Here is a 24,649-nt window from a genome sequence, read left to right as displayed (position 1 = left end):
GCAAAGCACAAACATACTAATGACAAAGGGCCTCCATATAGGATATTCTTAATTCATTCCAGAAACTCTCCTCTCAGTTTATTCAGGTTATGCCGGAAAGCACATCCACCAGTGTACACCTCACTTGAAATTCACTTACCAAGCCTCCATGCCACTGTAAACCCTTCATTAAACATCAAGACACAAGTTCCTATTTTAAAGACAAGCAGGCATGGTATTTTAAGTCTGCCCTCACTCGCTGTTGTACTAAACTAACGCTAGTTTTGAGCATCCAGTGAGTGGTCAACACTGTGGTTCTGTCTCAAGGGGCCAGAGCAGCTGCTCTGTGCCAGGAGCAAGTGGAAAGGTCAGCGAGGATTTGCGACAGCATCTCCTGCAGCCTGCTTGCCTCCCATGAGAAGGCAAAAAAACCCCAAAGCTCAGGCCCACTCTCCTATGCTGTCTTAACACCAGAACCAGGCAAGTGGACTCCATTTGTAAACACATACAGATTAAAGCACTGACGCCCTCACTCCTTTCCGAGGATTTGCATTTCTCTAGGGAACAACACAGACAGCAGTTCTGTTTCAATATTTAGCCAAGCATTCTAAATCAGCATTCAACCAGCCTTGCCCCAGCAGCACCAATCCCCGGGATCCAGCAAACAGCCACACCAGACTCCTGACTGCTTAAAACCTCCCTGTGTTCACGAACGAGCACCTTCCAAGTAGAGCCTTCTATGCAAGGCATGCAGGCGTGGCAGAAAGGCGGTCCTAAGTCTCCACAAGCCTATGCTGTGCTACAGCTAAGTGCTCGCATGGAAGGAGACCACATCAATAGTGAATTAAACAATCAATACTGGTGAAACAACAACAGATGACTGCTACATCTGATTTTATAAGATTCAGCCTCCTTGGCAGCATTCCCACTGTTAAACAAGTTAGACTGGTAGCAAAGCAGGCTGCTTGCTGTATGGTCTTTTCCATGCGCACCTTTCTTACCAACGCCCTGCCCCAGTCGCACGAAACTTATGTTCTGAAGTTTAGAATAAATGGTATTAATTTTTCTACAGCATTACAAGGATTCAAAAATCACATCAGAAGAGGTGGCTGTCCTGGAGCCTCGGGAACGGCTTACGCAGATGCACAGACAAAATGGCACCACCGACATTAAAGTATGTCCTACTCGGGGCAGAGACAGCCTCAGCAGACTCTCCAGTAAGTGCTGGGAAAGAAGGAAATTATAGAAGGGGAAAGAAGCAGAGAGAAGTACAGTGATTTGCCTCATATTTCTCAACATTCTTGCAACAGAGCCAGGATGACAGTTCAGCTTTCCCACAGCAGGGCCCTGGCTAAGGACCTCAACAGCATGTTCTAGCAGCTACAGTTTTCTCCGGGTAGTCACTAGGTTAGGTGTTGTGCTCGTTTTACAGCACGAACACGTACAGCTGTGTTGAGGACCCTGACGGAGACTTTTACAGCAATTCTTTTTAAAAGGGTTAGGAGCTGCAGCACAGATGACTAGGCTCTCATTGCCGACGAAACAGAAATAGACTTTTAAAAATGCTGAAGACAGCAACACAAGTCATGATAATGAGCTGCCTGCGGCCATTTGACTTGGGGAGAGGAAAACCTTGGAGGTGGCCTTGGACTACAGCTAAAACAAAAATAAATAAATAAATAAATAAAAGCAACAACAACAAAAAAAGCAGAGTTTGTATTCTCTGTGAGTTTCCCCACGTGGCTTTCTCAGGATAGAGAAATAAATCCTTCACAAGCTAGGGCAACTGACTACCCCAGCTCACACCTATGACATGTGCCACCTTATAAAACACAGAAAGGCAGTGCCATTTTTCTGTTCCTTACAAGTGATTCAGACACAGCAAAAGACAGTAGGCAAGCAGTCACCTAATAGACCTTTCTGAACTTCTATTAGAGTTTGAGTTTAATGAATTAAGTGTGATAGTGTAAATCTCATCAGGTTAGAGTGACCTTTGAGATTTTTTTTTAATTAGAAAAAGATGTTCAGTCTGCATTTTCCAGTCTGTGTTTGAAGCAGAGTCTCAGGCAGGATTTGTTGGCAACATATTTGTTCCAAAGAGAGTGGACAGCATGCAAGAAAATAATGCAAAGTCTCATTTTTCCCTGGAAATGTGTGCAAATAAGTACTCCTTATCCCCAAGGCAGAAGATGCTGTAGGAATTAAAAGGTGGCAGGATTATGTTAAAGATGCAGTTGTACTGGCCTTTTAAAAGGATGAGAATGTCTGAGTGACCAGACCACTTTCTTCCCCGGGCTCGCTCTCACTTTTTTTAAACAGCCATCACTATTCCTTATGCTGGCCGGTCATTCCCACCCACTTTCATTTTTTTTCGCCTTGAAAAACGGTCTCAGAAATAGCACACAAGAAAAGAGCTGCTAGCTGAGAACAAGCTGTCATTACTGTTTCCATCAGCATACCCTCTCAAGCTTTGTCCTAAAGCTAACTACATAATTTGCCTTGACTATACCTGGTAGACTGCTAAAAAAGCTTCCTCAGTAGCGCTTGAATCTTCTTATTTTTGGCCTTTGTTTATAAATATGGAGACTTTAGATCTTTTCAAGGCCAGAAAAAAAAAAAAAAAACACCTCAATAATTTTCATTTTAAGCCAATGGAAATAAGAAATCAGCAACTCTGGGATCTTCTTCTAAGAGGAAAGCACCCAGCTGGCCATGACAGGCACTAAGCATTTTCTCTGCCAAAGGGGCCAGGGATAGAGGCATACATTTCCTATGCATCCTCTTTCCATTTTTCAACATATTAAAAATCAGTATGCGCAATTCATCCTTATCCTTGCAGAAATTAATTTGCTACCCTTACTTCAAAATAAATGTGTTTGTATATTGTTTGTATTTCACTGACCACCTTAACTCAGAACATGAAATCAATATGGACAAATATAATCTAGAATTTAAGACAAAACACAAAAGCAAACACTAGCTATGATACTATAAAATGATTAGGGGAAAAAAAAATCAAATTCTGTAAAAGAAGAAAACTAGATGAAAGCACAAGGTATCCGTGTGGGAAAAGGGAAGTGCAAGAGCAGGTTGGACGACACTACTTCCAGCTTGCCTTACTCAACATCATCTCCACTACAATAATTCAATAATGTGTTTTGTAGACTTTTAAAAGAGAGTGTCCAAATCTGATTCTTCAATTTTCAAGCCATCTGTTTTGGAAGCTCCAATCTGCAGAGACTATATAAACATATGGAAAGACCATACCCTGCCCTCAAGAGTTCCAAATTTCAAACTAAGTCCTGAAGTGTGAAAAAGCCAGGTAGAACCAAAAGAAAAAAAAAATTGCTTTGCCTAAACTCAACACACTGAATCCATATTTAGGTGCTTGTATCCATCAAAAATGACTTGACGTTTAGATGACTCTTCCTGCAACTGCACACCCATGAAGACAGTGATGATCTGCACCTCTGAAAATGAGGCCACTTTTATTTATAAGGATATAGGTATCTAACTTTAGCTTATTGTTTCTATAATTATTTTCCCCCATGAATAAAACATTGCACATTTTATACTTATATTACAATTTCAGTCACATTTATGTTAAGTGCACAGTTATTGTATGCAAAACTGGGGCTTAAAAAGTCTTACACTCCAGGGTGCTTTGCTTCCCCTGAGATCCTGCTTGATACAGTGCTAACCTCCGTCTTTAGTGTTAACTAACAGGCTCTTTGCCTGGAGCATTTGTTCTCCAACTTCCAGCCTTGTCCCCTGCCTGACAAAGTTTTTCTACTTATTGATACTGGCAGACAGAAATGGAATTTGGAGTGTATTTGAACTACAGTGGAAACACTCGGAAATGTCTAGTGTTTTGAACTGTTTTGTAACTTCTAGCAGTCACCTGCATTGTTTCTAAGGATCATTTTGTGAGAAAGAGTGAAATCCTACAATCACAAAAATATTTAAGGACATATTTACTTAAGAAGAGTTTAAAAAAAGAAAGGAAAAAAAAAAGAAAAAAAGAAAAAAGTGGTGGGCAGAAGTCCACTGCTTTCACTATCAAATGCCGAAGTTTCCCTTTGGATAACCCAGTCTACAGGTAAAATGCCAGCTTCCAATATTCCCTTCAAAGGTTGCCAGGTGAAAAGGACTCTCAGTTTGCAGAAAACTATTTGTCAAAAAAGTAGTGCACAATGACAAAATCTAGCTAGTCATTTGAAAGCAACTATTCTCTCCATCACTGCAACCGCTAAACACATAGGACCTTTCAGAAATTTGTCTTGTACATCTCTGTGAGGAATGAAAACAGATAACTAAAGCACAGACACAAAATAACACAAAATAACAGGATTCACCAAGACCTATCCAGATTTTAGGCACCCAGTACCAAACGGTGACTCTGTCTATCATGCATGGACTGTGTACGTCCCTATCCATCTCAGAGTGGGGAGATTTTAAGAACCTATTCCCAGCAAGATTCTCTAGCTTAGATTTCTACACAAGATCTGATCAGAATGCTTTGATTTCTTCTCATGGTGCAAAACAGAAAATTGATCAAGACCAGCCAAGGATGGGGCAGGAGAATTGAAATTTGTTTCCGTACAGCAGGATAATAGATTGAACTCATTTGTAAAGCACTTGGACTTCCTCATATGACTACTGCTTTAGATGTGTAAATATGTTGTATTATAAAAAGGGTGATTAAATTATGCAGATCTCCAAATATATACTAAGCTACGTACAAAACTATACTAGCAAAGTTCTTTCAAATGAAGGTTATGAAGGTTATGAAGGTTATCACATTATGATGTTAAAAATGGCAGAACGAGGACAATGCTGACATGTAATCACCTCAAAGACAATGCCTGAAGAGAAACGAGGCTTGAAAGGCAATAGGAGAGCTAAAATATAAATGTCAGTATTAATCCTAAAGTTGATAGATTTTTTTTTTCAATACTGGTCAGTAGAAGCTAAAAAAGACTAGTAAAATGGTTAGAAATGTTTTCAGTTTTCTGTATAAACCTGAACAAAAGGCAAGATCTAGAGAAAGCAAATTCTATACCTTGGACAATTAGCTTATAGTATAGCTTTTTTTGAGCAAAAAGTGAAGTTATTCCTAACTATATGATAAATAATACTTTGTTCAGAAAGGTACTGTAATTGTACAATTGAATAACAACAGTGACATTGTGAAGCTCAACATAATTTAAGTAAGAATTGCAGTAATAAATGAAATGCGCACTAAACCTAGGAAAAGCAAGATTTATCATCATCAACAGCCATCAGCACAACAAAGGACCAAACCAGGTGTAAGAAATACAAAGGGATCTATAAAAGCAGAAATCACAATCAGGCCTTTCAAAAGAATTTTGTAAGGAAAGCAAAGGGAGGAAAAGGAACAATTTATTTAAATCGAAAGTCTCAAATTATTCTGTCTTGACAGCAATTTTTTCAGACAATGGAAATTCAAAACAAAAGCAAGTAAAGAGGCATTTCAACTTCAACTTTCAAGCATACAACTGCTTGGATGTGTATGAGAAGCTAAGAAAGCTGTGAGGAAATTTAAAGAACATAGACAAAACAGCATTAAGAAAAATTTCAAATAATAGAATTCTATTGAATAGCAGAAATGAAAGAAAATTAGCAGGTTTGCTAGATGATTAAGCAGTCAAAGGATCACTTATGCAAGATAAACACACTGCAGAGTAGCTACATGATTTATTTGCATTAATTATTCATACAGGATATGGAAGAATATGTTCCGAGATCTATTTTTTACAGGTGAGATAGAAGTGCTATCTTAAAAAGCGGAGAGATTGAGAATGAAGAGCAAAACCAGCCAACAGTTAAAAAACATATATCTATATCTATATCGATATCTATATATATATATATATTTTCATGGAGATGGAGGAAAGAGGTTCAGTCTATCCCCTGATCTTATGCGCATAAAGCATAGGCTTCTGTTGAGGCCTGGGAAAGAGGAAAAGCCCATCTGCTTCCCAGGGCTATTGTGGCAGATTCATTTTGGGGTGGTGCATTGTCAATTTGTGAGTCACCACTCCCAGGCAGATGGGTAAGAATCTAACTTACATACTTTAATCTTTTTCATCCTAACAAAAAAAAATGTATTTATAAAAAGTGAAAGTTTCTTCATCTTGTTCAAAGCAGTCACTGGGATGGTTTACAGTAAACATTATACTTCCGAAAAATCACAGCAGGGTAATACAAGTCACATTGGAAAAGCTGTTGATACAATCAAAGTCCTTCAAGGGAAGAACTATTACAGAGAATAAATAATAATGGACAGAAAGACTCCAAAATAAAAATAAACTTAGAATGAATAATTTATTTTTAGAACAGCTGGCTACACCTGAATAAATTCAGCTTGTCACTCACACTAACCTTTAAATTAGAGTGGAGAACTTACTTCTCACAGGCCATGGTAAAAGTGAGTCTCAGGGTTGTTTTGCTATGTTATTCAATAATGCTAAATGTGCAGGTTAACACCTAACACAAACGTATTTGAAAATCCTCTTGGCTCTACAGAAGGTAAAAGCCTCCCTATTCCTGTCTCCTAAGTACCACTTACTTATGGCCAGCTAATCAACCAGAGGGCACTTCTCACTCTACAATGCACATTGCTCCCCTATTAATCTAATACAGTACACAGAAATATACATGTCAGCTAGGAAGAGATTCACCTTCCTAGCCACTAAAAATAATTACACAAATGAAATCCAGTGAAACTTTGGTAAAATCCTTAAACAAGGAAAACTATCTGTAAAACTCAGCTGAAAATGTTACATGACCCAACTTTAGAACAAATACATTTCTCTGTAGACTCCTCTCCCCTCTAGCTATGCACCACCAACTCTTCGTGTCCAAATCCCCCTGCTCTTTCATACAGTTCAGTGTGTCCAACCAACACAATCCAGAATAGCAAAGCTATTTAGACTAAATATACATGCTCTATGACCCATTATCCTCACTGGGAGCTAACTTAGTATTCCTCACAAAAATCTACAGATATCTGTTAAAATAACTAGCAAGGTGGCTGCATTCTGTATTTTCTCCCAGCCCTAGTGCTTTTGAAGTTTAACAGCTGGATCTTTCAATTTAAAGAGATAAATACTCCGACCTGACTTGATTTTTGTTAGGGTGAATATGAGGGTCCTTTCAACAGTACTTCATCAAAAATCATTTAGTGCTCAGGAAATCAGCTAGATAGGTGGAGATGAGCAGCTTATTAGCCTGACTATTAAACTCACCCTCTGCTTCCACACTACCAAGTCTTAATTTCATATAGTTTTTCTATTTTATGTACTGCATAATAATACACAATTTTGTGCTCTACAGCATATGATAGCAACACTTAAAATCCACTAACTATATATATAATAATCGTGGAAATATACCTGGTCAGACAAAGAGGACCTCAAAAAGGGGAGGAGATGAAAAATCTTTAATTATAGGGTTCAACAAATCTGACTTGCAAGAGGAACTTCAATATTTCATTATTAAAAAATGTTTTGAAAAGAAAAAGGAACAGGAGAATATCAAATGTTCTTAGTGCACTTAGTGTATTCTTTAGCCCCTAAACTAGCAATATAGTAGAAGTTAGCCATGTACTAGTGCATTTCCCAAGGAAGTCATGTATGAAGCCTGACTAGAAAGGAATTTCAATGTAAAGCCACTAAAAGACACTACAAATTTTTGTTTTCTGTGTACAAAGAAGCTAAGGGCAGAATGTTATCAGTCTTATGTTTGAATAGCTTGTCCCAATTTGCGTCCAAGTGTTAACATTTAAATGAGGCTTTCTGTATTTAATAGTGCAGTTTGTCCAACATACCCTTCGCTTGTCAGAGATAAATAGAATGCTGTGTTCCAGCACAAGAGAAAGCAAATCTGTTACTGCCACATTCTGGCTGCACTCTATGTTTCTGAAAAGATATCAGCTATAAAAAGAAGTACCTATTGTTTCCACCAGGTTTTTCACACCATGTTGCTGGTTTCTCAGTAGAACAGATCTCTTGCTGAAGCTAAAACCGAGTATCTGAATAACATCGTTAAGACACCAATTAGTTTCCCATTTCCTTTGCAGCAATCCTAAAATACATATTAAAAAAAAAAAAAAAAAGGAAGAAAAAAAGTTTGTTTTCTTAACACATTCTTTCCCATCAACTATGTTATACAGAAATTCTGGCTTGAACTATAGCAAAATGCCTATAGACATATAGCAAAAATGCCCTTATTGTCTATGCATTCTCAAGGAGGTCAAAGGAGGAAAAAGAGCACAGACTCGTAAAGATTAAGCAAGTTTTAGATTTAAGCGAAAAAAGATACAGCTTAATAATTTTCACAGAATTTCTAGAGTGGAAGCAGAAACATTCAGAACAGATACGACAAAGGCTGTGTAGGTTAACCCAGCATAATAAATAGTTGCTTTAGCATGCAGAAGTACTTAGCCATTTGGTATAAACTGCCCCAAAATATTTTACTGGATCAGACTACAGTATCCTCTCAGCCCTGTACCATCTCCAGGTGCCTTCTCCTAGTCACTGGTGGTTTGTGGCAACAAAGCATAACTGCTGTAGAATAGCGTTATCCTGCAGCATCTTTCAACTTGTCTTTCATTTTATTCACATAGCAGAGCTCCCTACAGCGAAGGCATAAAATCGCAATAAAGAGTAAGTCCAGCAATAAAACTAGTAAGTCTTCTCAAACCACCAAATACCTTCAGCTAGACACTGTGGTGTTACTGCAGACTGTTTGACAAACTTTAACTATTTTGTGTTCCTCTAGTGGTGTAGATTTGTCATTAGAGACCAGCTAGGTATGGAATTAGGCTCCATAATTACAAGCAAAAATGTTCAAGTCATTTAATAAGATTACCTTCTTGTTCAACTTGTAAGTGAATGAGTAGAAATAGAGATGTATAATTCCAAAAAAAATTGCTACATTTGAATATTTACCTCTAGTCATTTCTTGAGAAAAATCATAGAAAAGAACATGTAGACTGAACAGTCTTTAGTCATATGTAAAACAAAGAAGTCGCTAATAAATTTCTCATCTCTTCACAAGCTGTGATAACCTGCATTCAGAATTTCTCTGGCTTGTCTGTCTCACCATAGATAGCTCATAACCACATCACCGTAAATTTACATTTTTTATTTCTGTTACAATTATCCTAAAAGTCTTGTCAAACCGGATGCACAGACACTGGTCCAATAACAGCTACAATCAGTAGGACCGAAAAATGAGGGCTTGCATGGGCAGCCAGCGGATAATTTGATGAGCTAGTTATTTCTGGTTCTTAAGCTAATACAACACATGCAGAGGCCTCCAATTGCCATTCAGTTTAGATAGATTTAACTGCCCATCTCCTGAAGAGGGAATTATCTGGTTCAGAAAAGCGGTCTAAGCAATCTAAGGAGAAAGCACAGGATGCTATGTTAGGGAAAGACAGGAGGTGGAAATTACACAACAGCAAAAATGAAAAAAAAATAAAGACTTCAAAGAAAGCACAGTACACTGAAGAATCCAGAAAGAAAGAAGAGTCTAGCAAAAAAAAAAAAAACGAAGGGAAAGCACTAAGGCTGTTAGCTGAACACAGTGAGAACTTCCTCCCGCTGCTCAGTCCTTCATAAGAAAGGCCAAATGGAAAGGTATTAGTGAAGAAACCAAAAGTAGTAGGAATCAAAGATGACCTGTCAAGTTAATATTATTGATGTCCAGGTATGCATATTGGAAGAGTTATTAGTCAGCAGTTCAAGATACCAAATAGGGTCTGCTAGACAGAGAGGAGAGATGAATTATGTTACTGGACTGAATGCAAATCAGTAAAAGACAACTTGTCTGTTGGCTTCAGAGCCCCAGCTGCAGTAAACCTGCTTCTTAAATTAACAAAATAAAACACACAAACTCTGGCTTAGTAAACTGAATGCATAGTCTTGGGAAGTTTGACCTTGCTTTATACTGATCCCTATGCAGCCACCAAGTGCTGTACTATGCCAGACTAAATCTCTTCTTATGTAACCACTTATGCAAACCAACTTGTCCTGAAATAAGTAATCAGAGATAAACAGTTGAAAGCAACTGAATAATGGCACCTTTGAAAAACAAACCTTAAAAAGACACAACTAAGTGAAAGAGACTAAGATGGATGAGGGCCGGGATAAAATTTCCAGTGTTAGAATAGATTTATATTGGTTCAAAAGTTTTGATCCCGTAGTCATGACCTTTTTTTCTTCCTTATGGCAGTAGGAGGTTTGTTGGGATAGGTCCTGCCTGTGCTTCTGACCTACAAGGCAGAAAAACAAGGGGAGAGCATAAAGAGCCACTATCTACAGGATAAAAATAAGGAAGAAAGCTTAGCTCTGAATATTTCCTTGGTGCAAAGTGATGAATTTTCTTTGTACACATCAGTATATCTTCAATTTAACAAAAGAAAAAAGAATCTTCATTTTTTTTCATCTACTTATGTATCCTAGCATGATGAAAGTAACACACAGAAGCAGTATAATACAAGTATGGGAAATACGTTTGATTTTTAGCACAGGACTGTCAACAACACCCAACACCCTGTGTACAGTTTAAGTCTCTCCCTTCCTACACAGCTACACAGCATAATAAAAGATTTACTAGCAGTAGAAATAATTATTCAGCAAAGGCTCCTGATATACTTCAATGCTTCATAGGCTTCAAGGCTATACTTCATAGTCTGAAGGTCAAGTTCCGACTTCTTGAGGCCTAATTCATTCAAGAGGAAACTAAAGTACTAGATCTAGAAAACGGTCAAGCACTCTCCTCAATTGATGAAAAAGCTGTTTTTTCCAAAGGATTTCTGCCAACAGAAAAGGATTACGAGCAGAGCACTAAGTACTGCCAATTTCCTTGGTTACTGTATGAAGAATATTAGATGTTCAAAGAAGGCAAAAAGAAACTGAAAAACATATCAAAGATTTGTTCAAGAACTGAAGAGAGACAAGAGAGCACAACATTAATTGTGCCATTAAACCTTCTCAAACCATACAAGGCTCAGGTAATGACCAAGTATATTAAACCATCAAGATTTTAAGACTTTTAAAAAAGCTCTTTGCACTTATTACTCTCTCCCTTCCTATCTCTCTCACACACACACGCGCACACACACATACATATACCCACCTATATCTCATAGCAGCTATGTAACATAACTCTGTGCAACATATATGCCAAATTCATTTACAGTTTTATATACAAAATATTCAGTAAAGTTCAACTGATGGTAGAAACTGGAGTGTCACGAAACAGAAGTCCCTCATACACAATAGCACATTCATAAAGTGAGTAAGGTTTTGGTTTTATTTATTAGTTCTGGTATCAGGAAGCTGGATTTCACATTTCTAAAAGCAGTAACTACGACTGGTCAAATAATATATGATCACTGTATCAGAATCGTTCTTTAGGAGCCTACTTGAATATCAAGGGTACACTTTCCAAGTAAAAACCGGTCCCAGAACCCTTCTAAAGCATGATTTTAGGTCTAGATGTATTTGGCCAACAGCTTCATCAGTGAGATAGCCAGTAGCTAAACAGACCTCTTCACAAAGTCAGAAAATACTAGTCTGACACTTTCCTACCATCTGCAAATTGAATCTCTAGCATCACATCAGCCTCTGCCATGAGTAGATAACATAGTTATCTACCAGTGAGGTATGAAAAATAACTGAATTCTCAGCAGTTCAGATTCTTTCACGGCTAACATGTAACTTGTATACCCCAAGTAACTGAGGCAGAAACAAGTAATTAAGGCAGAACGGATACTTGTAAAAATAGCTTCACAAAGTTTTTATCTACTAATCAAAGGCCTCTCCAAACAAAATGCAGATATCTTAGTATAAACACAAAGGTGGAAGGCCTTTCCACACCTGAGCTAGTCCCCTCTCTGGCAACTGTAAACATAAACTTCTTCCAGGAATACCCTGTCAGGCTCGTGAGCTTGCTCACTTCACTTCCTTGCCCATTCCCATACATACTTTGTGCCTCAGCCTTCCTCAATTCTTACTCAGAATCAAAACCTTTAGTATTTTTATCAAACAGCACATATCTAATATCAGTACATCCTGATGCCCTTTTTTTTTTTTTTTTTTTTTTTTTTTTTAACTTGCAACTTATCTTGAGGATCTAATTCCATCTTCAAATTCTAATCAGGCCCACTTTAAGCTTATGCTTATTACCATTATTTTCTCTAAGGCTCCCTGACAAGTCACTGAACAAAATATTCCATTAAAAATAAGACATGGTTCCTGAAGTCTTTCAAACACACTGAGACCTACTTCGCACTCAAGTCCTTCACCTGTCTTCACATCTTTCCATGTCATTACTTTCTTCATGGTATTGTAAAAAAGGCAAAGAGGGCATAGGTGATGTTTATGCATCTTAAATGACTCCACTCTTCAAGCTGTCCTCATGAAGAGATGTTTCAGACTGGAATGCTTTGTCTGACTCTTCATCTTAGGGAACCCAAATTTAAAACTGAAAAATTACTTTCATGCTTTTAGCCTTCTGAACGGTCATTGCTAGTTCTCAATACAACTGTGCTAGGTGACCATTTCTGTAGTGAGGGGAATGATTAAACCAGTGTGTGATTTCAGGCCAGAAAAATAGGTGAATTAAAGATGCAGATGCAAGGGAATCTTGTAAATTGCATGCTTGTATCAGTCCTATACTTGAACAATCTAAACCACATCCTCATTTTATAATCTATTATTTATATAAAGTTTTCAGTTGCTCTTAAGAAAGCTATAAATCTGTTTTTTTCTACACCTTGTCTCCAATATAAACATAATAAGTACTCTTCTGTTTATCATATTACTAGTCTAGTAGATTTGGGGGTATTCATCTTAAATAAAGGACTTTTCAAACTAAGAGTATGACAGTGTTTTGAATGCATTATGAATTTTCCCAAAAACATTTTTAAGAGTCTGAAGTAACCCATACAAAAGGTAAGATATTTCTTCTAACTGTGGTAGACTAATTATTATCTCTATACTATATAACACTGTTTTTAATTGTATTCAATATACATAATGCCACATACCTATTAGGCAATTGGTTCTTCTGCCTGTGCTAAAAGACCCCTTGGAATCTAAATCAGACCCTGCAGCTTTAGTTACAAATATATTACTTAGGAATAAAATATGTCAACTATGGTAAGTATTTCATATCAGATTTTAAAATAGAGTATGAAAAAGTTTTGGACAAAGCATATTGGGTATTTGGAATTAAAATGAGAAAAAAAAATCCATTCAAAAAAGACTAGCAGAACAGACAGATTATCACATCAATAATGCAATAATGCCCTCTTCTGTGAGGGTGAGAGAACTAAACGACCTGCAGTTTTTACAGTACCATAATTAATAAAACTATTTAAGCACAAGTAGTGATGCCAGAAGTAATTACATAATGATTGGGAATGACAGCCTGAAATAATACTTCATGTGCAAATGTGAAGTTCGCTTGACTATGCAATTTCCAAGTTCTTATTCATTACAAAACACAGAAGTTACAGTACTAAAGTAAAAGGTAATTTTTGCCTTCAGTGTCTAAAAGAAACTGTTCATAAAGAGTATCCAGATCAATAGCACTTGACTTGAAGGCTTTGTCAAAATAAAGAGTTTGTAACTGAATTGCCTCTCAGTTTCTGATGTCCATGAGAAGCAAGGCCAAAGTTTACACGTGTGTGCACACACCCCTCACTCCTTACAACCAGGCATGTTTCTTGCTTGCTGCCTCTCTGCCCTGCAGCATTCCAGTATCAGGACAAAATTCAGGTGTTACAGAAGCAAGAGAAGCACCTTCTGAATGGAGAGGAGAGAGAGTTTCAGGAGGAATTCTGCATGCACAGATAAAAACATCACTACCAAAAACAGCACGCTTGCATTTGGCATACAGTGAACTCTCATTGAATATACATGCAACTGAGTATTTCTGCAACTGTGTCAATCCCATACCTATCTAATGCAACATATCTCTGCTGCTGCTTCCTCACACTCCCACTATTTTTATCTTCAGGCATAATTATAAAGTGAACTAAATCCAGTAAGTATGGACAATTCGGTAATAGAATGAAAACATCGATGTTTTAAAATAGGAAAGAATTCATAAGAAAACTACCTTTCTCAGCATATGTTTTTCAAGAAAAGAAAAACCCTGGTTTCCACAGAGAAGGATGCTCATCTCTCAAAGGAGAGAAGAAAAAAGAGAGAAAAAAAAAGCAATCCATTGCAATGGAATTATTTTTCACCATGAAAATACATATTTCAGTTAAAACTAAGTTCCCCAACCTTTTTAATACTACACTGAGCAGTTACACACTTCTCCCCTCCCACTTAGCACCATGTATTACTCTGTGCTTACCAGAAAGAGTCCAGTACAAATACAGACTCTAACAAAGAGCTTCACCTCCTAATATACAGATAATGAAAGAACAGCTGAAAACAAAAACTTTGGTAACTGAAGATTTGAGGGGAGGAAAGAAACCACAGGATGAGATGATGAGGGCTGAGAAAAATAAACTTCAAACTAGATAATTAAAACACCATCTTTTGTTGAGTGTAACAAGAGAGATACCAAATCATCAGGAGACAAGTTATGTAAGAACATGTGAAATATCATCTTGTTCATATCTAAGTGGGAAAGGAAAGTTGTAATCAAAATAGTAAAATTTAAGGTGATTTCCACCCCCGCAAAAAAAAAAAAAAAAAAAAATCACACTACAATTATATGTCGATAGGCTTTCTCTCCAACTAAAATAAGGAAGTAATCTGAAAGAATACCACAAATCTCTAATTCAGTAAAATCATGCATTCATATACTACTTTAGACCCAGTGGATTGATGCCATAAGACATATATGCTGTGTCCTGTGTAAATTGCTCAGGAGAACCATTTAATATCATGGCAGTATTTCAGTGAAATTTCATTTTTCACACTGGCTGGTATATTAAAAGCCTCTGAGTAACAAAGGAGTCTGTTAACAGTGATTCAGACACATTATACAGCAATTAGTTTTTGAAAAATATCTGCACACTTACCAAATAAATCAAACTAATGAATTAGTCATAGTCGATTTGAACTTCTTAGAAATCAATATATCTGTTTTAGCGGAAAGCAGTATTTCCATACCTCATTTCCATGTATATTTCTAAGTTTATGGATACTGCCACTGTTCAGAGTTACACTGGGCAAACCTAGTGTACACAGGCAAAATGATTCTGCCAAATTACACGTTTTTGCCAGATAAGCAAAAAAAAAAAAAAAAAAAAAAAAAGGCAAACTGCAGCAGCGGGTCAGTGCTAGCTTCATCCCCTAAGTGTCTGATGAGCTGTTCACAGGTACGATGTGAGCCAGAGAGGGTGAAGAAAGAAGTATGCAACATATTACGAGGCCAATCCAAAACCCGTGATAGTGGACCCCAATACTGTTTCATTAGGGTCAGACACATAGCTTTCTAAGGAGGCATATTTCAATATTTTGAAATGCAATTATGGCACTTTTAATTTAGAAACTGCATTAATCTGTAAGAATTTTTTTTTCCATAAGGTACATTATAATGACAACAGAGAGGAAAAAATGCAGTAACTTATTCAATTGTGTATATATATTTATTATATTACGTATATATATATTTCAGTTAATTAATTGAAACAAATGTACATTTATCAGAATACAAAGACTCCTATAGCACGACAGACATAAGAAAATATATAAAAATATACAAATATAACCACTTTTATTTAAACAGTTTGTTTACACTGCACAAGTTCATTATTGCCCTGTACTAGAGTGAGAGTTAAAAAATTAATACAAGTGACCTACCCGTTTCTGCAGAGCTATTGGTGTAACTGTAGGTAATGTTACTCTTCTTGAGCTCAAACTCATGTCTGGTTTTCCACAGAGCTCAACAAACTTCTCCCAGGTGCTACCATGAAATGGAACAAAACACTTGGCAGTATTCCTTGAAGCCTAACTTCTCCTAATGCAAGTATCCAAGAGTCCGTGCAAAGAAAAGGTAAGAATGAAGTAGATGTCGCTGTTTATATGAATCCAGTCCCACACAAAACCAATTACAGAAGACATTCGTTTGGGACCAACTACAAATCAACCAACCAAAGCTCTTGAAAACTTGTCTTCTGTCCTTGGAAAGGCACACACTGTTATTTCTGTATATAATAATAAGCAAAACAACATTCATTTATATCAGTTGCTCAGAATCCTATCTTCAATATCAACACCCCTCCCAAACTGATAAAGACCTTTATCCCTTTACAGGTTACATTTTGGGTTTTTGTTGCTGTTTGTTTGTTTTGGTTTCCTCTTTGCAAAACTTAAGTATTTTCCAGCAAACAGAATATCCTTGTTTCTGATGTTTCAGGTCAACAACTGAACATACGGGTAGACGCAATTAATCCATGGAATTTATATAATTCTTTACTGCTGTTATGAAAGCAGAAGCAAAGATCCCTTTCCTACTTACTTAATGTGATTTCTATCTTTGCAACACAACGAAGGCCTGAAAAACAGGCATGTAAAATGTTACAGTCAAATGGAACTTCAGAAAAACACCTCATGAGACACAGTTGTCACTGACCCCCACTCACATATTTACTTCATGCATCAAGTATTTGCATTAAAAATCTAGTTTCATTAATGTGGTGCTATGAAAAAAAAAATGCTTTTTTCTCCTTTCTCAAAAAAGGCGTATTTTTGCAGATGATAAGGGAAGCTGTAACATTGCTGTACGTCTCCTAACATGCTTAACAGCAGGCAAAACAGTCTTCTCCTGTTTTTAAGGAGCATTAGTACTGAGAATACTCTTGTAAACCAGATTACTAAACAAATGTTAGAACATATATTTTATAACACTTGATAAAGCAGTTAGCATCAGAAACACTGTTCACTGTTCATGACGGTGATAAATGGTCTGCCAAACTTACTATGAATACTAGATACAAATACCTCAAACACTAACATATTAGAGATGCAGACTACAGCCGTCTCACCAAAAAAAAAAAAAAAAAAAAAAAAAAGTTATTGCAAGTAAATTATTCAGCACGCATCTCAGGCACATGCTCTGAAGGCATTCACAACTGACTTGGAAAACACTGTAATAATCCATGCCAAAATATACCCTATCACATTATTGAAAGTGTTTTTCCCTCCAATTAATAACTGGAAGATGAGCACACACTTCAGCAATCCCAGAATGTCTAGAAAACAGAGATCTCAAATCCAGACCCCCAGGAATTATACAAGAAAATTGAGGGGAAAAAAAAAAATAATGTGATCTAATGCCATTTACAGTTTTAAGATTTTAAGTGGCAAAACAAGTCACTGGTACCAATAAGATGCTTCAGAGTCCATGAATTCAAAGTATCTATTCTTGTCCTAAATTATCTTCCTGAAATCCCAAAACTCAGGAGGACTTTTAAATATATTCTGTTGCTGAACAAAATGAACAAACAAGGTAAATGAAAAAACAAAACAAAAACAAAAAACACATTCTCTTACAAACACTACCACCTGTGACAGGTTGGCAGTTTACCTGCAGCTGTCAAAGAGTAACAAAATATCTTCCAGGAATAGGAAATAAAGACAAATATTTTTCTGCAGTTTCAAAACCTTTTGTCCTTGATCATGACATATAAGGTGGAAAAAAAAAAAAAAAAAAGCTGAGACACTGATGATGCTAAGTCATAAAGCGATTTTGTTTGGTGACAGGAATTTGTTCCTTGTTCAGCTAGCTTTAAAAAAGAAGCTTTCAATAAAGTCATAAAACAGCTAAAATATGGCATATGAGCCATTTTTCTGGATCTATAATAAATGAACAAGTTTAACCTTGGTTCATTTTACACTGAGCCTACAGCAGCAACAAATCCTTAGTAACTTTGTCATCTTTTACATACTAGATTTTTTTTTTATTTTATTTTTCTCTAAAGCTCAAGCCCAAAATCCTTTTAACTGTTTCAAGAACTCAGAAGAAAATATTCTGGAGATCAAGTTTAAACTGTTAATTCTGTAACACTTGGAGTGAACGTCCTATTCTACTACACATAGCTATGATAAATGTCAAGTGGTTGCAATTAGGGTTTTGCCTTTCAGGCACACAGTTTTTATTTCCCATGGGAACATGTTCTCAAAATTCTATGATGTGACTTTGAAATTTTGCTCAGAAAGACTCAGAAAAATCGTGGCACCACAGCCTGATTCTGTAGGCATTTTACTCCTAGGAATAATGTTACACATGCATGTGTCTGCAGCACTAGAGCAAAAAGCTTTCTCAACAATCTTTTTCTTTTGATCTTATAGAAAAGTATTTAGAAAAGAACTGTGAATCTTCGTTTATCTTAGTGACTACATTCAGATAGAAGCAAGTGTAACCCAAACCATTTTACCTTTCCTATGGGTATTGAAGGTCCTTGTCTCCTGCAGAGCACATGCAGCTTTTTGTTCTATGAATAATATTGACCTATTTGCCTGCAAGGTGAAGCAAAGGATTATTTTCTAAAGTGAAACTATCTGTATTTTATCTCCTCCAGGCATAGACACAAGCCAGACCTATCTGAAAAATAAACAAATACCTATGTATATATCTGATTTGGTAAAAAAAAACAGCCATTATTCAGATTTGATTCTAAACAGAAGATGACAGTCATTTAGGTATATTAATAACAGTACCCATCAGCTGCACTAAGGAATGCTCAAGCAGACACTAAGCAACACTTTCATACCTTAAATTTCATAAATACTGATCTAATTAAAATAAAAAGACAGCTCTCAACTTCCAAATGCAAAAGAGCTGTTTCACCACCTGAAGGTCAACATGGGTTCTAATAATAAAGGTAAGAACCAAAGGCTTTGCAAGCTTTACTTTCTACACATACTGGCTTGTCCACAGTAGGTTTGCAAACAGTTCTCTTGGTTGTGGACAGGAAGAAAAACAGATCCAGCCACTTGCTTGAGAGCTCCGTAAAATGAGTATATTCATGCAGCTTTTCACTCCTATTTTTATCACTAGGTCACTGGCTACGGTTCTGGGAACACTGTGTAGATACTTTCCAAATAGTTTAAAATATAAACCTTTCATACTACATGCCACTAAAGTGCGACTAACTTATGTGCACAAGAATTTAAAAGCTCTCACTAAGAGTTAGTAGCTCCAACTATGGATTTTATAACAATGTAGGAAATAGAGATATCTCACTATTAGAGGAAGGTCAGTGTTGTACTTAAGGCATTGGATAAGGAGTCACAACAGCTGCTTTTATTCCTGGCTATGCCAGATACAACAGGAATGCGAGCATTATGGGCAACAAGGGCAAATCAGACTGCTTCTGTCTCTGTAGATAGAAAAAAAAAATAGAAAAGATAATTTTGTTAAGCACTTTGATGCTCTTGGCTGTAGAGTTCTTTTTGATACCTATGCTTGTTTTTGTATTAAGCTAGGGTAGGACATTATTACACAAGAGCATCGTAAAGACAGGTAAGTTATGCTATCCCCACTCTCTGCACAGAATCTGCTCCCCCATCTGCACTTTCTGCCAGGCACCTCTGTCTCTATTAGAAGAAGAATCAGTTATGCTATCCAGATGACTGCAATTTATACAGTTATTTTTCACATATGTGCAGCTGCCAAATATTTATTTAACTGAAACAGAACTTTTCCACAGAAAAGAAAAAAAAAATGAAAGTTTGGTAGGTACTCCTTGTTTCTCTACCCCAATACGCCCTGCTACTGAGAAAGATGACCTATTCCTCCAACAGATCTACTATACAACCTCTTTCAGGGCTGATAAGAACTATTTCCTTTGCAGACACAGTTGTATTAAAACAGAATTACTTGTGAAGTAACATATGGATCCAGAAACTTCATAGTGAAGTTTAAACCATGGTCATCTTTTTATCCTATATCTCTAAATAACCATCTACAATGTTTTTTTCTATTGTAAGAGACCCACGGCACAAAAAAGAAACAGCGCATTTCACAACTTCAGTTCTTCCTCGTCTAGCCGTTTCATGTATGAGCTACACATTACAAAGAACAGATCATGTCAGAACAGTTTAAGAGCAACCTAACCTTGGATTCCAAACCCTGCACCGAGGAAACACCGCCAAATTTGTGATTTCTTAGTTCTCAGTGGATTGCCATCCTCTTGCTACCAAAGGAACATGTGCTACAGGAACTAGCTCAAGTGTCAGCTTCCTCCTACCTCTCACTCATTTATAGCTCTGATATGACTAGGTCAAACTGACCCTTATGCATGCATAAAAAAAAAGATTCTCAGACAGCAGTTCTCAGAATCTGCAGTTTCTGACAGGAAGTTCGCAACCTGGTTGTATTTGAAGACAATTTTTTGCCATGTCTTAATTTACCAGAGGAAAACATGTTCAATAACATACATGTAGCCAAAGCAAAGAGAAATACAGGTTGCAGGAAGAGAGTGAGTGGATAAGGGTACATAAAGCTTCCTTAGATCCACGATTGAATCACTGGCTTGAATTTTAATAACCTCATAGGTCACTCTTCCAAAGGAGCAAGTTTCATCTGAGAAACTGTGGGTCCTCTCATGTCACTAGTACACAGAAATCAACCAACGACAGAGAATCAAACAAGGAAGAGAGCTCTGTGAACAAGCTATTTTTCTTGCTGTTTGTTCATTCAGGAAACACTTTTGCTTGAACTGAATTAGAAATGTGTTTTCCCTTGTCTCGGAGTCACAACAGTAGATATCCTCTTTAATCTCATTCAGAGGAGTCTGCATAATTTCCCAGGCCATGATTTTGGTACTTGGGCAAACACAACACCTACTTCAAAACAGTAACACTGCTCAAAGACTTTGGAAGTGGACAGCCAAGAGCCAAAAAGCTCTGGGGCCATAAAGCCCCGCTGAAAGCCCAGTTGAAAGTGCCTTTTCCACAATATCTCTCTAAAAGAAGCATAGAGCTACTCATTCTTTTCCTTCCCAATGATGGTTCGACATCTTCTTTATTTTAAGTTATCCTACAAATAGGATAGGCCTGAAAATCTGAGTAGTTTCTGTTCATAAACTCATTCAGGTTTTGGGGTTTCTCCATCACAGATTAGTGAAATCCCAACTAATACAGGTTTACTATTCACTAGACCCAATTCCTTAGGGTCTGCAGCTACGTAAACCCATTTTCCCTGAGGTTTACATTCCTTACATTACTTTTGCTACCTAGTGCCAAAGTATAACAACAACATTAGAGGATTTGTCATTACCTTTCATACCTATAAATCTTTTACCTTTTTGGTCACCTTCTACTTAAAAAAAGAACAAAGTTACAAAATTTCTACTGGGTACTTGACTTATTTGAAGAATATATTAATGTTTAATCTTAAACATTATTTAATAAGGTCACTGTCTCATAAGTAGAAGTACAAAGGATAAAGTCCAAAACTTTCTAAGTAACTGAAAAGAAGCACTTTTCCAAGATCCTTACAACTCACTTGTGAGCACATTTTAAGGAGGAAAACAAACAACCAAAAACACCAGCACATCCCTTTCTTCATTCTTCCTCATTTCCATTAATGAGAAGAATATTATCCTAGGATCATGTTAATAAATAGTTTTGTGGACACCTGAGTGAAAATAGATTGCCCAGAGAAGGGAGCACACACAGACTTCTTTGGAAAGCTGCATGCTCTTAAGTTACCTGAAAACAGTAAACGCAAAGAATTTTACCATTATGAAGATTATTAATCCTGATAGCCAATGCTGCTATCAGTATACTACAAAATCATGCTTTCAGTTCTGAAACATTCCTTTTTCTTCCAGTGTTGCTGAAACACTGAAGAGAGCCAGCCTTGCTCAACTTAAAACAAGGATTTTCAATCCAGATCATTTCAAATGGAGGAAAGGATTCAATCCTTCATCTTCAACATCACAAGCCAGGGCAGTAATCTTCAACTCCTTCCCTGTTTGAGAAGTCCAAAAGACTTTTCTCTCCTACGTCTATCTTAACAGAGCAAATCAGGTTTTAATCAGAAAATGAACATCCTATCATAATTCTGTGACAACAAAGACAATCTAAAGCAGAAGCACAAAAGTTTGCCAAGACAATCTAAAACTGGACAGCTGTTACCTCCTGAACAGGTCATATACCCATAAAAAGAGCCTGTTAGAAAATATCAGATAAAAATGACTTCAAAAATATAGCTTAATGAGAACAGTCAGGTGTATTACTAAGTGCTACCAGTAAAAATTTACAGTTATGGGAAGAACACTGAAGTACGAAAATCAGGCTGTGGACACTTTTGCTTTAGCCTTAATGAGTAATTACTGTACTAGACAGACTTTGTGTCTAGTACATACTGGGTGCCAGACTCTGCAAGTGTTTCAGATCTTGCCTGCTTCTCAAAATGGCAGAGAATACTGCTGCATATTCCTAGAGCTCACTAATCACAGAGGCGTTTGCTTATGTTAGAGAAAAGCCAAATAATAAAAATCACACCACTGTGGCAAAAATATTCTCTTCTCCTCTTACCAGATTATTTATCTTCTCTCAAATGATTATGGAAGTGTTAGCACTGCAGTGACATCTGAACTTAGACAAAGAAAAAAAGCTGAGTACTGTTCTTCAGTGCAACTCTAAATTTGCCAGCATCTGATAGCACAATGCAGCTTTCCATCCCTACCATTTCTCTGCACAAACTTGCAGAATCTTGTGTAACAAACACTTTTTGCAAAACTTTGTTAACTGCCTATTTTCACAAAATAGGGTTAAGGCAGATTGGAAAGAACACTGATAACACAGTTTTGTCAATTGGGTCATAAGAAAGCCCTCTTATTTTATGGGCTTCCCCCTCACTACAGCAGTAAATATTAGTGATTATGAGAAAATCTTGCAAACCTCCAGCCTGTTTCCTCAACATTTGATACCATTCTGTGTCATTATCAAGTGCTTGCAGCTGTTCACAAACTCAAGGTCTTAATGCAATCAGCAATAGGAGTTATCATAACAGAACTAATATTAAGAGGCTATTTATAGACTAAGAATGCACTTGCTGAAAAATTCGTTTCTGATCATAAGGCAATCTACTATATCTTCTATTGCAGCCGGATATTATGCCAAGTTAAGAAGCAGACAGATAGACATACAGCACATGCTTACACGCCAGAAATAGGCAGGAATGATCCATCCATACAATAATTAGAAACACAGGCAGATCCTAAGATAACTGACATACACTTCTCTCATGAGGCTTAAATATTAAATATCATGAATACTATTGGGCCAAAATATGAGCTGATTAGGTTTTTATTCTAAACAACCTCCTCTTTTTTCTTTTAAATGGCATAATAATGTTAATCTAGAATAAATAACCCAAGATACTACCCAAAATTACCAATGTTACCAAACACTGCTGATGAGTCTGTGTGCACCTCAAAATCAGATGGGGACGTTGACAGTGTTCAGACAGTGCTCCATAGAGGGAAATGTCGTTAGTGTTCTGTTGTTACAGCACATCTGGCATCCCACCCAATGGTATCGATTATCAGCAACACTTCCAGAACACTATTTGAAGAAACCTGGAAAAATATATCTTAGGGATGTACCTAATCAGGTATCTGTCTATGCAGTCATGGAGCTGTTACAAAACGGTCTAAACATTGCAGTTTTCAAACTAACTTACAGAAACACAACAACTATAAGCAAGAACAAAACAAACATTCATCACATCTTCTTTCCTCCTGAAAATTATAAAGATTCAAGCTCCTCTGGTCAGAGGTTAATGCTTTTAAGCCAAAGTCAACAAAACCAAGTCATCAGAACTGTCTCAGCTATTTTAGAGCAGAAGTTTCCTTCACTTTCACTCAGCTTTAACTATCGAGTCTCCTGCATATTCCAAAGCAATAAATTTCTTTTTTTAATCACTGCTTTAGCTACTTTGTAACTAAACAGTACCAAAGAAATACCCAGGGAAAAAAATAACAGATAGTCAACTTGGAATTCAAGAGATAATTACTAAGGCACTAGTCTTTGGAAGACTAGATTTCCAAACTTACAGAGTGGGCTTTCTACACGAAGACCTCATCTATTGCAACGTATCAGCAGTTCCTTCTTTCAGATGGAAGTTCTCAAATGTGACAGAAAAGGCAATGCTGGAAAAAAAATCCTGACACAAAGCCAAAATATAGGACATTATGCTTTTCACCATAGGACTGATGAAGCCCAAAGGAATAATTCAATCCAAAAGAATGACCAAAAGCATTCTTATTTGACCAACAGGGGCAAAAGGATTACTAGAGTCTTTGACACTGTTGGTAATTTTTTAGTTTTATAAAGCTACCAAGAGGAAAAAAAATAAGCTTGATGTAGGTAAACTGTAATAAGAGTTTATAGAGGCAATACCTCAGTAACCAGAAAAGTTTGAGTCACCTTTTTTGTTTGTACATTAGAAAGAAAAATAATGACATGCTATTTTTGTAAAGTTAGAGTGTTTGGACTGTTTGCTTGGCTTGGTTTTGGACAATAACAAAGTACAAGGTTAATTTGTAATAACTTTCAGGGCTGATGTGGAGTGTGACAGAAAGCAATTTGTCTTCTCTGTAAGGACACTAAAGAACGAACTAAAAAGAAGATAAAACACAAAAAAAAAAGGG

At 36.8% G+C, this 24,649-nt stretch overlaps 1 protein-coding gene across 1 annotated transcript in view; it reads right to left on the bottom strand.

Moving 5' to 3' along the window:
* The window catches only part of GRB14 (growth factor receptor bound protein 14), a 44,566-nt gene extending 28,646 nt beyond the window's left edge, over positions 1 to 15,920 (bottom strand). The window contains exon 1 of the mRNA XM_088519496.1: positions 15,843 to 15,920. Coding sequence (XP_088375622.1) covers positions 15,843 to 15,905 — 63 coding nt within the window. The 5' untranslated portion in view covers positions 15,906 to 15,920. The remainder of the gene's footprint in view (positions 1 to 15,842) is intronic.
* Positions 15,921 to 24,649: the final 8,729 nt, after the last annotated feature.

This window comes from Tinamus guttatus, unplaced genomic scaffold (assembly GCF_059628265.1).
Source record: "Tinamus guttatus ecotype Peru unplaced genomic scaffold, ASM5962826v1 Tinamus_guttatus_pri_ptg000060l, whole genome shotgun sequence".
NCBI classification, from domain to species: domain Eukaryota; kingdom Metazoa; phylum Chordata; class Aves; order Tinamiformes; family Tinamidae; genus Tinamus; species Tinamus guttatus.
This window is presented reverse-complemented; position numbering and strand designations above follow the sequence as displayed.